The sequence below is a fragment of the Achroia grisella genome, unplaced genomic scaffold (genome assembly GCF_030625045.1).
Source record: "Achroia grisella isolate CSIRO2021 unplaced genomic scaffold, CSIRO_AGI_Agris_v1 utg642, whole genome shotgun sequence".
Taxonomy (NCBI): domain Eukaryota; kingdom Metazoa; phylum Arthropoda; class Insecta; order Lepidoptera; family Pyralidae; genus Achroia; species Achroia grisella.
The window spans coordinates 1,475,968-1,490,035 of record NW_026712979.1 but is presented as its reverse complement, the minus strand read 5'-3'; the positions used below and the strand labels follow the sequence as shown (position 1 = coordinate 1,490,035).

General features: G+C 40.6%; 1 protein-coding gene across 1 annotated transcript in view; it reads left to right on the top strand.

Moving 5' to 3' along the window:
* Positions 1-14,003, top strand: part of LOC131849507 (dynein axonemal heavy chain 2) — an 88,968-nt gene extending 74,965 nt beyond the window's left edge. The window contains exons 64-82 of the mRNA XM_059199586.1: positions 90-312; positions 1,467-1,642; positions 3,602-3,772; positions 4,280-4,479; positions 4,841-5,004; positions 5,315-5,461; positions 5,798-5,943; positions 6,474-6,634; positions 7,084-7,288; positions 7,643-7,828; positions 8,379-8,563; positions 9,460-9,601; positions 10,124-10,204; positions 10,624-10,791; positions 11,461-11,563; positions 12,096-12,253; positions 12,373-12,488; positions 12,865-12,998; positions 13,807-14,003. Coding sequence (XP_059055569.1) covers positions 90-312; positions 1,467-1,642; positions 3,602-3,772; positions 4,280-4,479; positions 4,841-5,004; positions 5,315-5,461; positions 5,798-5,943; positions 6,474-6,634; positions 7,084-7,288; positions 7,643-7,828; positions 8,379-8,563; positions 9,460-9,601; positions 10,124-10,204; positions 10,624-10,791; positions 11,461-11,563; positions 12,096-12,253; positions 12,373-12,488; positions 12,865-12,998; positions 13,807-13,946 — 3,006 coding nt within the window. The 3' untranslated portion in view covers positions 13,947-14,003. The remainder of the gene's footprint in view (positions 1-89; positions 313-1,466; positions 1,643-3,601; positions 3,773-4,279; positions 4,480-4,840; positions 5,005-5,314; positions 5,462-5,797; positions 5,944-6,473; positions 6,635-7,083; positions 7,289-7,642; positions 7,829-8,378; positions 8,564-9,459; positions 9,602-10,123; positions 10,205-10,623; positions 10,792-11,460; positions 11,564-12,095; positions 12,254-12,372; positions 12,489-12,864; positions 12,999-13,806) is intronic.
* Positions 14,004-14,068: the final 65 nt, after the last annotated feature.

The following is a 14,068-nucleotide window of genomic DNA, read 5'->3' as shown; positions in this document are numbered from 1 at the left end:
CATGAACAACTATTGTCATGGACGCTCGTCATTCATGTAATCGTTTCGTGATTAATAGACTTATAATGAAAGTATTCCTCATGGGACAGATCGTAGACTTCGGTCAACCCAACTACCTGAAGATAATGGAAGTTGCCCTAACTGATGGCAAGCCCATCATCATTCAGAACGTGGGCGAGATGCTCGATCCGTCGATCGCTCCGATCCTCGACAAAGCGATCGTCAAGATCGGAAACTCCCTGATGATCAAGTTCAACGAGAAGATGGTACCTTACAACGAGACATTCAGGATGTATCTCACAACTAAATTAGGTCTGTAGACAACGTCATCTAACTAACATAATTAAGTAACTTTCAGAGGTGTTCTGTTTTTTTGTGTATAACATGGGAATTGTTAGAATTCTAATGTGATTTATTAGTCTAAATATATATAACTCAAAGGTGACTGACTGACATAGTGATCTATCAACGCACAGCCCAAACCACCGGACGGATCGGGCTGAAATTTGGCATGCAGATAGATGTTATGACGTAGGCATCCGCTAAGAAATGATTTTGATTAATTTTACCCCCAAGGGGATGAAATAGGGGATGAAAGTTTTTATGAAACTTTGTCAATATTAAACCGATCGGTCTGAGACTTTGCATGCATAAAGCTACTATGACGTAGCATCCCCTAAGAAAGATTTTGATAAATTCCACCCCTAAGGGATAAATTAACGCGAGCGAAGTCGCGGACAAAAGCTAGTCTATACATATAAACAAAATCCGACTGTCTATTTGTAATATTGAAATAATCGTTTTTTACTACGTGCATATGAATATAAATACAGTACATACACCAAAATAACATTTTTTATAATTTTTGTCTGTCTGTTTGTTATTTGTCTCTGAAACGGCTGGACCGATTTTAACAGGACTTTTTTTGGCAGGTAGCTGATGTAATGAGAGGTAACTTAGGCTACTTTTATTTTAGAAAAACAAAGATAAATTACACACGGACAAAGTCGTGGGAACAGCTAGTTTATTAATAAAACTAAAAACTTACAAATTCAAGCAAAGAATTTTATAAGCTCTCATTTTATAACAAATCGTATATAAATGACGGTCCAGGTTGTCTAGCGATTTTGCATACCGCCTTCATCATTTCAGCCCGGAAGACGTCCACTGTTGAACTGTTGAAGGCCACCACCAAAGATATTCACCGCCTTACACCACCTCCACCAAAGATACACACTCCCATAAATCGTGTTTGTAAAAACATTCAAAATAGTAACGAATAGTTTAGCTATTAGTGATAGAGTAAGGCGGTGGATATCTTTGGTGGGGAAAGAGTTTATAGAGTTATGGGAGTGTTTAGAGAAATATGAGGCGTCTGGGAATTTGACCAGCTCTCCAAAGCACAGACCTTACTGTGTATAAAGGCATTACTCCATAGTATAATGGTACAATAATAATTGCCATAGGAAACCCGGTGTACACCCCTGAAACGCTGACGAAGACCACGATGGTGAACTTCGCGGTGAAGGAACAGGGCCTCACCTCGCAGCTGCTCGGCATCGTGGTCCGCAAGGAGCGACCACAACTCGAGCAGATGAAGGATAACCTCGTGATGACCATCGCCAATAATAAGAAAATTCTCGTGAGTGTCTACATTCATGTACACCCAACCAACCAACTCAATATTGCCGGTTAATCTAGTCTAGCGGAAGTAAGGAAAAAAGTGATAAGGCGATGTGCCTTACTTCTATTTGTTTCTTCCGATTTGAGTGTGATTGGTCTGGGCATTTTCTATGCCTATTATGTATGTATTCGTAATATGCATAGAAAGATATTTTTTATACATATTTTAAGAAAGGTGTTACAAATGAATGTGGATGGTTATAAGGGCAGAGGAAGGCCGAAAAAAAGATGGATGGACTGTGTGAAAGATGATATGGTAAGAAAGGAAGTAAATAACGCGATGACTGCGAACAGGGATGAATGGAAGCGAAAAACATATTACGCCGACCCTAAATAAATGGGATAAGGAAGAAGCAGATGATGATGATATGTATGTGTATTCGTAATACCATTTTAAAGTATTTCTATGCATCCCTTCTGTCGTATGGGTATTTGATGTAATGAAGATAATATTTTAAGGAAGGTGTTACACATGAATGTGGATGGTTATAAGGGTAGAGGAAGGCCGAAAAAGAGATGGATGGACTGTGTGAAAGATGATATGGTAAGAAAGGAAGTAAATAACGAGATGACTGCGAACTGGAATGAATGGAAGTATAGAATAGAATAGAAAATAATTTAATCAAATAAACCTAATTTAAGCACTTTTGAATAATAACAATTTGTTTTTTATCTACCATTCGTTCGGAATGCGGTCTCATCACAAGAACGAGCAAGAAACTTGTGTGTTGCTCTTTAAAATAATCCTTGTAAGTTTTTACATTTACAAATCAAAACGTGTGAATACAAACTACCAACCAGCACAATTTTTTTTTGGTATAATATCAAATAAATATATATAATAATATTAAATCAATCGTAGTGATAAGAGCAGACCAGTCCCTACATGCAGCTCTCGTTCACGAGTATGACGGATGAGTCGGCCATCACTGTGCTCGACCATATTTTAGGGAGCCCAACGACCCGGCCCACCACGCCGCCACATGTCTGGACATTTTAGTGAGCATGACTATTCATTCCACTCGACTTCGTCATAGCTACTTATTTAAACTTATTATATGGTAGTTATAGTATTCGCACTTTACATGAGGATGCATGCGGCAAACACTACAAAAGCCGCTACGCTATCCTATATCAAAAAAGCAGTATGAAAAAGAAATTATAACGTTGTCCGCTAAAAAAAATATTCTTGCTAGATATTGCTGTCATCTATGAATTCATCTCTCCTATAATAGGCTTTTTTACATAACATTTGTTTAATATAAATTTTGAATTCCCTCTCTGTCAGATTTTGCGTAGGTTCTGGCAGTTTATTGTAAAATCTTACGCAATTACCATAGAATGAATTATATGTAAGAGAACCATGTAACAGAAATCACTCCGTAAATCCAAATTGACTAACTTTGTCTCTTTATAATACTAGTATACATTTATGATGATGAAGTTAAATTATAAAATATAGTTGTAATGTAGACTGTACAAAATCATCTGCAGTCTTATCTATGTCAGCCACCAAGTTGCTTGCTTTGTTATATGTATTCTGGTTTAAGGACCAGACTATGAAGTGAAATTACAGAGGTATAATGTAACAATAATAACTGTTCAAAATCTACCCTGTACCATCGTAAGCACAGATTAAGAGTCCGTTAGTTTTCTGTTCCCGCGCTTTCCCTGCCCCTCCCTTACCTAGTACTGAACTGAACGTACAGCGGCCTTGACGCGCGCGCGCATTTGTTGTGAATTAAAATAAATTAGAACTGTGAAACCTACTGTGAAACTGGAAAGCTAGCGAAGATACCTTCGATACCCTGAAGCCCAAGAAATCCGCAGAACCATACAGGTACGTGACAGACATAGTAAATTCCCTAACATTTTGGTAGTAGAGAGTAGTTTCCCAAACAATAACCTTTTATTTCAGGTGGATTTAGAGAACGACCTCCTCCGTATAATGTACGAATCGCAAGTGCCTCTGCTGGAGAACGAGGAGCTGTTCATCACGCTGCAGACCTCGCAGCGGACCTCTCTGGAAGTGAAGGAGGCTCTCATCACATCGCAGGTCACGGAGAAGGAGATAGATACCGCCAGACAGGTCAGTTTTTATATCACCTAATATTATTAGTACTATTAATATTATATTACTACTAGCTAACTCTTAACTTGTTTTGGCATATAAATTAAAATCGCTATTAAAAAATAAGGGTTGATGGATGGAACCCTTCTAGGTTATAATTTGGGGTTGTATGTTTTTAAATGCCACGTTATAAAAAAGTATTAGGGGTGAAAAACCCTTATCACTTAGGGGTAAGACATTTACATGCACATTCACACCTATTTTGGTGTCTGGGTATACAATGGACAACATATGAATGTGGATGGTTATAAGGGCAGAGGAAGACTGAAAAAGAGATGGATGGACTGTGTGAAAGATGATATGGTAAGAAAGGAAGTAAATAACGCGATGACTGCGAACAGGGATGAATGGAAGAGAAAAACATATTACGACGATCACAAATAAATGGGATAAGGAAGAAGCAGATAATTGTATACAACGGACGACAAAGGCATGTGACAAAACTAATTAGATAGCTATGGTCAGGGCTACGTGCCGGTGGCGGTGCGCGCGTCGGTGTTGTTCTTCGCGCTGAACGACCTATCACGGATTGACCCCATGTACCAGTTCTCACTGGATGCCTACATCGACCTGTTCACGTACTCCATCGACCGCAGCCCCAAGGCCACCGAGCTGGAGGAGAGGATCATCAATCTTAATGAGTTCCACACATACGCCGTTTACAAGTACGTATATTAGAATGGGAGAATAGACAATATGATAAACCTGAATCAGTGTTCGTTATCCCCTCGGATCGATCCCCTGTCCAATTCAAACGGGGATCGCAATTATGACGGCCTGAGCCGTGGTTCGAACCCCTAGCGGCGTCCTCAGACTAAAGTCGTATACGTCAGGCAGGAGTTGGCCTTCAGCCGATACATAAGTCCTTCCGCGGGTTTGGAGTGCCATCTGCACTCGCCCCCTATCGGCCGGTGAAGCTGTAATAGCTAGCTGCGGCCAACAGCATTAGAGTAGTCCAAAAAAAAAATGAATCACGTCCAGTAGTCATCGGGTCGAGCCGGCATCGCAGTAATTCCTTGGTTTCAGAAACACATGCCGAGCGTTATTCGAGCGTCACAAACTGCTACTCTCATTTCACATCGTGTCCCGGATACTATTCCAAATGGGCAAGATGAGCATGCACGAGTACCTGTTCCTGCTAAAGGGCGGAATCGTACTGGACCGCTCAGAACAACCCGACAATCCTACCAGTTTGTTGATGAATAAATTTCTAGTACATGAACTGATATAGAATTCTGATAGACAAAGCATCTAAACATTAAATATTTGTCACGCTTTGACTTATTGAGCTGTAAATTGACCTTCCACTAACAGATAGCTAATGTTATTGTATTTATTTGAATAAAAACAGTTAAATTACAACAGGTAGTATTACTTAAGAACGTTGTAAATTACATAACCTCTAAATTGGTTACTTTATAGTTATTTATTATAAGGTGAATACCATTTTTCATTTGATTTTTTATAAGTGGTGTATATCGGTATAAATAATGACTACAGACTGGATGCCAGACGAGTGTTGGGACAATATTACGGAACTAGACAAGCTACCCGGTTTCCACGGGGTCGTGGATTCCTTCGAGACCTTCTCCAAGGAGTGGAAGGAGTGGTACCTCCACCCGGAGCCCGAACTGCAGCCCCTCATTGGTTAGATATGAAATTTTTTTTATATCCCACAGTCTTTAGTTGTTCCATAGGTGTTGCATCATCATTGTAAAATGACAAAGCAAACAGATTTAATATTATAGTTTATGAGGTCTAATTTTATAAAAAAAAAAATGTTTGTCACTCCTCCTCCTCCTCCTTAACCCCTCCTTGGAACCGCATCAGACTTTCACAAAGCTTCATAACATAACTATCTTTTCAATTTTAGAAGTTATCACCGAGGGGAAATGATTGACGTAATTAAACTCAGGCTCTGGGACTATATGCCCTTATCCTGTCGAGGGTCTGTCTGTTGTACATGGGTAGCGTTCCCCGCAGGCGAGTGGAACGAGATCTGCAACGAGTTCCAGAAGATACTGTTGGTGCGGTCGCTGCGCGTGGACCGCGTGTCTGCGTGCGTCACCAGCTTCATCGTGAGTGTGCTCGGCCCGCGGTACGTCGAGCCTCCCGTGCTTGACATCAAGGTGAACTTACTACCTATGTATATTGTTGATGACCTCGGTGGTCGCGTGTTGGATTCTTCGCACGCGCAAACCTTTCTATTTATGCTACTCCGCTAGATCATAGGCCCATAAATGTTGTAATGAGAATGTAACAATGTTGAGCATATGATAATAAATAACCATTGGGCATCAGAGCAGGATGATAAAATGGGCATAAAGTCAGATCAGTTAGCCCATCGTGGCCAACTCACCAGGAATTTAACATGATGGTTTCCAGAGGAACGAGGAGGCCAACTGCAATGGGGTAATGGGGTTATTAGTCCACAATGTAAGCAGTTCCGTTCCCTCTAAACTAGTGAGACGGAAAGGGACTAATTAAAATTTTCTTGGAAGTTCAAGTGAAAATATTTAGGACATCTCAGAACAATTCACATAACACCATCTACTGGTACTGGACAACTAATATAATTTATTTAGGGTATTCCACAGCACTAACAATCTTCTTCTTCTCCTATAAGGGTGTAATTATGATATCTGTGGTATGAATGCAGGCGGCATGGGAGGAATCGACGTGGAAGACTTCTCTACTGTTCGTGCTGTCGCCTGGCGTAGACCCTACTGCGGCTCTCATCCAGCTTGCCACCGACGTCAGGATGTTCGACAAGTTCCACTCGCTCAGCCTCGGGCAGGGTCAAGCGCCCACAGCTGCCAGGTACAACGGGCTGATGGCTTGCTTGATGACACCTGCCGAATATCCTCTATTCACATTTTTTTATACCACCATAGTGGCAATCATGCAGATATAGACCGTACTGTAACCGTTTACCATCAGATGGATCGTAACCCATCGGTTGGTAAACGATTACAGAGGCCTGTGGACGCCTGGAACACCAGGGGTGCTACGTGCGCGTTGCCAATCCTTAAGAAACCTTAAAATACATTATGTCGCTTAGGAACCATCCATTACTTACGTGAGGTTCCAAAGGTCCTCCCCACATTTTGGGTTTAAAATAAATCTAATAAAGTATCATAAGGGTGGAAGGGGCTGTAGTAAGACATCACATATTCTTATGTTTTGTCAAACTTGTGATTTTTAAACTAAAAGGTTGATATTTTACCAAAGAAAGGAAATTTCAAAGACTGGAACTTTTCTCTGTAAAGGATGCTGGCGAATGGCATGAAGGAGGGCGGATGGGTCTTCTTAGCGAACTGCCACTTGGCGTGCGAGTGGCTTGGCTCGCTGCGTGGTCTCGACAACCCCAAGATCCACCCAAGGTTTAGACTGTGGCTGTCCTCCATGCCCGATGACAAGTTTCCTCTCAATGTTCTCCAGAGAAGCATTAAGATGACCACAGAACCTCCACAGGTAATAATATTTTTCCAAGATTTTCTTGAAAATTAGATATTAATATGTACAATATATTAATACCCAATTGTATATATTGTACCCAATACATAATATGTGGTCATATGACTGCCAATAAAGTCAAACATGTGGCAGCGTGGTTGCGTTCTCTAAAACATTGTCAAACTCAGTGATAGCTCCGTCATACTCTTGAACAAGTATTGCTTGTAGAGACTAGTCTGTTCTAGTCGCTATAACTGATTCACTCTTATTTAGTTACTCATTGACTGCATGAATTAGTGGTATTTGGTAGTTTGTATACACATACTGTGACACATCATTACACTTACTTTACTGTGTATTACCATTGGTCAGGGCTTGAAAGGCAATCTGCTCAGAATTTTCGCAAATATTAACGAGGATAAGTTCGACGAAGCGACGCCCAAATACCGGAGACTCCTGTTCTGCGTGTCGTTCTTCCACTGCACGCTCATCGCCCGTAAACGGTTCCGACAGCTCGGTTACAATGCCGTCTACAGCTTCAACGATGCTGATTTTGACGTGAGTATACCATGCAAGTGAAATACCAGCGAATGAAAACGCAGAAATATTAGTTTTGTTAAATAGTTTTGCCTATGGCATATGTACAATTTGCATAAAAGTTAGTCAGTGTTTGTTAGTAGAATAATCGTGAATATTTTAAATATTAATTATTTATTATCACTTATAAGTAGCAACCGTCGCCTGTACATAAATCATAGACATCTCAACGTCATATGACGTTATTGTATTCACACGCAATCAGGAGCGCACCAGATTTAGAAGACACGTTTAAGATTTCTACATTATCAAGAACTCTATAATGATGTATTTGCTCTATTGTAACGTATTAGCCAATTTGCAATAATAATTATTTATATAACAAAAAGGTGCTAAAGCACGCACGCTTGATGATGCTAGAATACACGTGCTGACGGTGGGTGCAATCTTTCACGTTCATTTAGTATATAATTTCTCATTCTTTCCTGTGTGTAAGAGCGTAGATGTTAAGGCAGCTAATGCTTTTCCTTTCCTGAAACATATCATGTCTCGGTACCCTGTAATCTTGCAGGTTTCAGACAACTTGCTAGCGAATTATCTAGAAGAATACGAGGAGGTACCGTGGGACGCGCTGCGTTACTTGTTCGCTATCATCAATTACGGCGGTCACATCACCGATGATTGGGACAAGCGCGTGCTCATCGCTTACATTAACCAGTTCTTCTGCGAGGAGGCCTATGATACGCCTTTTTACAGGTGATCCTAATTTTGATTATGGGTTATGGTTAAATTAATGGCTTTTCATTGATGAGTTTCCTTCTTTCAATTTAGTCATCAAATAGTTGGAGCCTTAGAATGTAAATGAATTGTGGGTATATATTTATGTCATTGGAATGTCAAACAAGATGGCCTATCAGATGGATAATCATCGCCTATATATATATGAACAGCACCGCCTACATCATCATGGACAGCATCATACTACTCCTACATTGCTATTCCAGAAAAATAAGATTTCCCATGTATGAGGCATTCTAGTTTTCTTAGTGTTTCGTTTTTAGGATGCATCCTACAACCGAAACACGCCTCTCAAAGCAAGCTGTTTGGCGGGGGAAATAGGTGACACTTACGTGTTCAGTGTTGCGGTATTTATTATGTCGTCAGTCTCTGTCTACTGTATTACAGATTTGGTTTTATTATAATCTTGAGTCTACAATGTGTTCTCATATACAGTAAGAAACATTTGGACCAAAATTCTACAGACTGTCTTAAAGAGGAGCGAATCTGTACTTTGTAGATACAAGTACCTCCCGTGAGGCTCTTATAGTTATTTCTGTTGGTAACCTTCAATAATTTGGTGGAGTGTCATGGTAATTGCCTAATTATATTCTGGGAATATAATTAGGCAATAAGTTGACAAGGGAAAGTTTAGTTAAAATGTTGGTGTGGTAACTAAAGCGGGCCGACGCCGCCATAGTCGCGGTGGACTGACACTTGATCCCGCGACTCTGGCAATAGGCGCTACGTAGTACCTTGGTATGGTTTTTAGTGAGTAGAAGTCTCATAATACCCGCTTGTCTCCTCGGGGTGGGCGAGTTTCCTTGAGGGATGTTCTCCAAGTAAAAATAAAAAGATGTGTATGGGGTGCGCAGGCTGTCGTCGCTGGCCGCGTACCAGATGCCGCGTGACGGCAGCCTGCAGGCCTACCGCGACTTCCTCGCGCTGCTGCCGGCCAGCGAGCGCGCGCAGTCAGTCGGCCAGCACGCCTCCGCCGACGTCGCCACGCTCGCGCAGGTACATACAACAGCCACACAAACACATTTTACAAAACAGTATCATTTTAAAAGCAGAAACTAATACATATAGTAACTTCTGCTTTTCAACGATGACGACGTCGGTGGTCTAGCGGTCTAGCACACCGCTTTACGTCGGATGGTAGCGGATTCGATTCCTCGCACGGCACAAACATTTGTATTTATGAGTATGATTGTTTGTGTCGGTCTGGGTGTTTTCTATGTATGATTTACGAAAAAAAAAGAATTATCTAAGTATTTGTATGCCGCAGCTGACCCAACGAAAGAGGATTATTGAACTACCGACCTCAGTATTTATAAACCCAAGTCAGTGTAGTAGGTCGGTCTATACATACTAGATGGCGCTGTGTACAATATTTGTAATAATCTTTACATTGAGTACTATTTAGTACTAATTACTAAACACAAACTATCTTTTTTTAATTTCTTTTTAAAATATTGGATTTTTTCTACAATATTGATGTGAAATCTAACACATGTAACAAAATCAACATAATTTTAGGATGCAATGATTATGTGCTCTACATTATTTGCTTTGGCGTCCACGGGAGGTGGCGGTGGCGGTGGTGGTGAAGACCAGAAGGTAATACTACTCTCTATTAGATGACTTCGAAAATCTTAGTAACTATACATCTATACATGTAAATAAAATTGGAGTGTCTGTTTGTAATATTGAGATTACCGTTTTTTACTAGATGCATATGAATATAAATACGGTGCATACACCAAATTATCATTTTTCTTTTGTCTGTTTGTTCCGGCTAATCTCTGAAATGGCTTTACCGATTTTGACGAAACTTTTATTGGCAGGTAGCTGATAAAATAAGGAGTAACTTAGGCTACTTTTATTTCAGAAAGATAAAGAAATGCCGCAATGTACAACTACGGTCCAGTACAACTAAATAAACTAATTAACTTTTTTATTAAATTCCATGCGGACGAAGTCGCGACTACAGCTAGTCCTACAAAAATACGGTATTTTCAATCTCTTCCATTATGTAGGTTGACGAACTAACAGCCGAGATGCTACTGAAGTTGCCATCCAAAATAGACGTGGAGACGACAGAGCGGATGATGGGCCCTGAGATTGTGATGCCACTGTGTGTATCACTGTTGCAAGAAATTGGGTACTTTAATGTACTTATAACTGGAATCACAGCGGGTCTCAAGGTATGAACGCGATTTTTTGATCTTGAACGACGGAAAATTTCAGATCAGACGGAATACCCGAATGCAGTATCATAAGATTGTATTAAGGTTTCTTAAGGCAACGCTAACGTGACACCCCTGGCGTCTCAGGCGTCCATAGGCTACGGTAACCATTTACCATCAGATGGTCCGTGTGCTTATTTACCACCATCGTAATATAAAGAAAAACGGAACGATGAAGGGTAGGTCTTTATCGTTTTGGTACTGCATTCATATTTTGTAGTAAGACTTTAAAATCTTAACTTTGACCAATGAGACTCTCCTGTTTTATTGTCCTGTATTATTGTGCATAACTCTATATATCAGGGCTTGCTTTGTGTAGGTAATAGGGAAAGTGCGGAGGTTTGGTCCTTGGTCCAGACTTTGAATTAGAAACATTTGTATGCTCAGCAGAAGGAAGCTTTTGTAGACTAGATAGTTCAGCTTTCCTATTGCCCGTGGATCTCCTGTAATATTGTGCATAACTCTATATATCAAGGAGGGATTGCTTTGTTTAGATAAAAGGGAAAGTGCGGAATTTTAGTCCAAACTTTGAATTGAAAACATTATTATGTTCAGAAGAAAGAAGCTTTAGACTAGATAGTTCCTTATCATTATCGACTAGGAATAATCAGATAAATTTATTCATAGGAGTTGCGTCGAGCCATCGAAGGTCTAGTTGTGATGTCGGAAATGCTCGAAATAATGTATTCATGCATCTTCGAAGCAAGAGTGCCATCGTTCTGGCAAAAAGGTTATATCATTAGTAATTTGTTTAAAATATGGCTGCGTGTATTCTGGAAACTCGTGTGTCCATGACCAATGGTTTAGAAAATGACAAATTGCAATGATGTAATGTCTCAAAAATACGCAATTTCTGACTTATATTATTAGTAAAGTGTATTACTCTGCATGAATGATGCACTGACTTACCACGATTGCATTAAATAAGTGAAAAGTGGTGGTGGTGGGGTTTTTTCACGGTATCCCATTAAAATTGAATACAGGAGCGCTAACATGCTCAGTAATTATATAATTCTTGAGTAAATACCTGATTGTATGGTGTGGAAACTAGATTGGGGAAGTGGTTTCCATACAAGATGGGCTTCTCTTAAGCGCGTAAGTGCACGAGGTCTTGAAAATTCGCGAACTTCTAACTTCGCAAATTTCTTTAGGAAATGTGTGATGATGTGGAAACTAGATTGGGGAAGTGGTATTCAATATGAGATAGGCTTTTTTTCGTAAGTGCACGAGGTTTCCGGAGTACAGGGCACTGTTTGCGGCAGGTCGTCCGTCGATGAAGCCGCTGGGGTCGTGGTGCCGTGAGCTGTGGCTGCGGGGCGCGCACCTGTCGGGCTGGGCCGCCGCCCCCCGGGCTCCGCCCGCGCTCTGCTGGCTGCCCGCGCTGGCCGCGCCCGCAGCCCTACTCACCGCTGTTATGCAGGTACCTATGATGCCTTATTTCTATCTTCTGCTTAGGGTTTATCGTCTAATTTTGGGACAGTCTGTATTCTATTTAGTATATTATTAGATACGCTGGGTTTAATTATAAAACTATTGTAGACGACAGCACGCGGTGAAGGTTGGCCCATAGATACACTTTGCTGGGAGTTCACCGTAATGCCATTGGAAGAATCCGCTTTCGTCAGACCGCCACGTGACGGAGGAGTATATATCAGGCATGCTTTCTCAATGTTATTACGCAATTGTTACAAAGTTTTTTCTTAGTTAATACACCATTATTGGCTAATGACTTCGTCCTCATCTCATGCGTATTTCGTACACGTTCATCATACATCGTACCATTATAGTCCATAAACAGCTGTTACTTTATCGTTTTACGCACCATTATATTGTTTTATATCATGATGTTGGCAAACAAATATACTGAACTTTGAAATCGCGCTGTCCGAGACCACTTTGGTTCTAGAGTATGACGATGATGATGATGATTAGCGAGTGATGAGATAGTAAAAAGTAGGTGGTATACAATGGTATGTACCAGTAGTTTTCCCATTCTAAATACCTTAGAAGAATAATAAATATATCTTTCAGAGGTCTATACTTAGAAGGTGCTAGCTGGTTCAAGAAGGAGGGACATCTACAGGAGCCGCTGCCTATGCAGCTGGTGTTCCCCATGTCACCCATACACTTCAAGCCCGTAAGGGCCACAGGCAGGCGACTAAAGAGTAAGTACACATTGCAATAATCACAGACTAATTATAGAATGGACCTTATTTGAGTCAGTCATGCTCACTAAAATGTTCAGACAGGCGGAGACGTGGTGGGGTCATTGGGGTCCCAAAAATATGGTTGAGAGTAATAACGGCCGTCTCACCCGTTATCTTCCTGAATGGGTGCTGCTTGTAGGGACTGGTCTGCTCTGATAACTATGACTGATTTATAGTAGTAGGTATTAGATTTGTTTGCTTTTCTCGCTATTTGGCAGTTTGTATTCACAGAAAATCCGAAATATATAATGTTGAAAAATATTTATTTAAAGGAACCACACAAGTTTTTTGCTCATTCTTCTTATTATGAGACTGCGTTCCTATTGAGTGGTAGAATAAATAATATGACTATTGAAAAATGCTTATGTACATTTAATTCTTTCTTTATGTTAGTCTTCTTACAGTCGTTTTCTCGAGTAGTGCATAATGAACTTTAAAATTGGTTTATTTATAACTGCCTGGTGTATGTCTATCTCATCTATTTTTGTCCTTAAGCAGAAACGCAAGTTATGACCCGATGAAGGGCGAAATAACAGTGACATTACAGGGTACTGAGGTATGACGGCTTATCCATTATGGGCGCCACATGATGATGATGCCCGTGATGTTCTTCAGGTTCTAGTCTCCCGTCAGCTATATGTGTGGATGATCAGTTCAACTTGATAATGTCTAAATCCTCTTCACTAAGTGTTCTTTCGCCTCTTTCACCAGTATTGGTTAACTCGTGAAAATGTAACAATGAAATTGATTTAAATATTTTTGTCAGATCGTTACACGTGTCCGTGCTACTACTACCCGTTGCGTAAGGGCGCATTCGTGGTAGCAGTGGAGCTGCCGGCTGGGAAACAGACCTCCGACTTCTGGGTAAAGCGTGGCACCGCCCTGCTCTGCACACTCGCCACCTAGCTAACCTCTAGTCTCTGTTCTCTACCATAGACAATGTAGTGTACATTTGGCACAGTCTTTTGATTATAAAAAAATAAAGCTGATTGTGATTAAAACTGCTGTTTTCTTTTTAATCTTTTTTA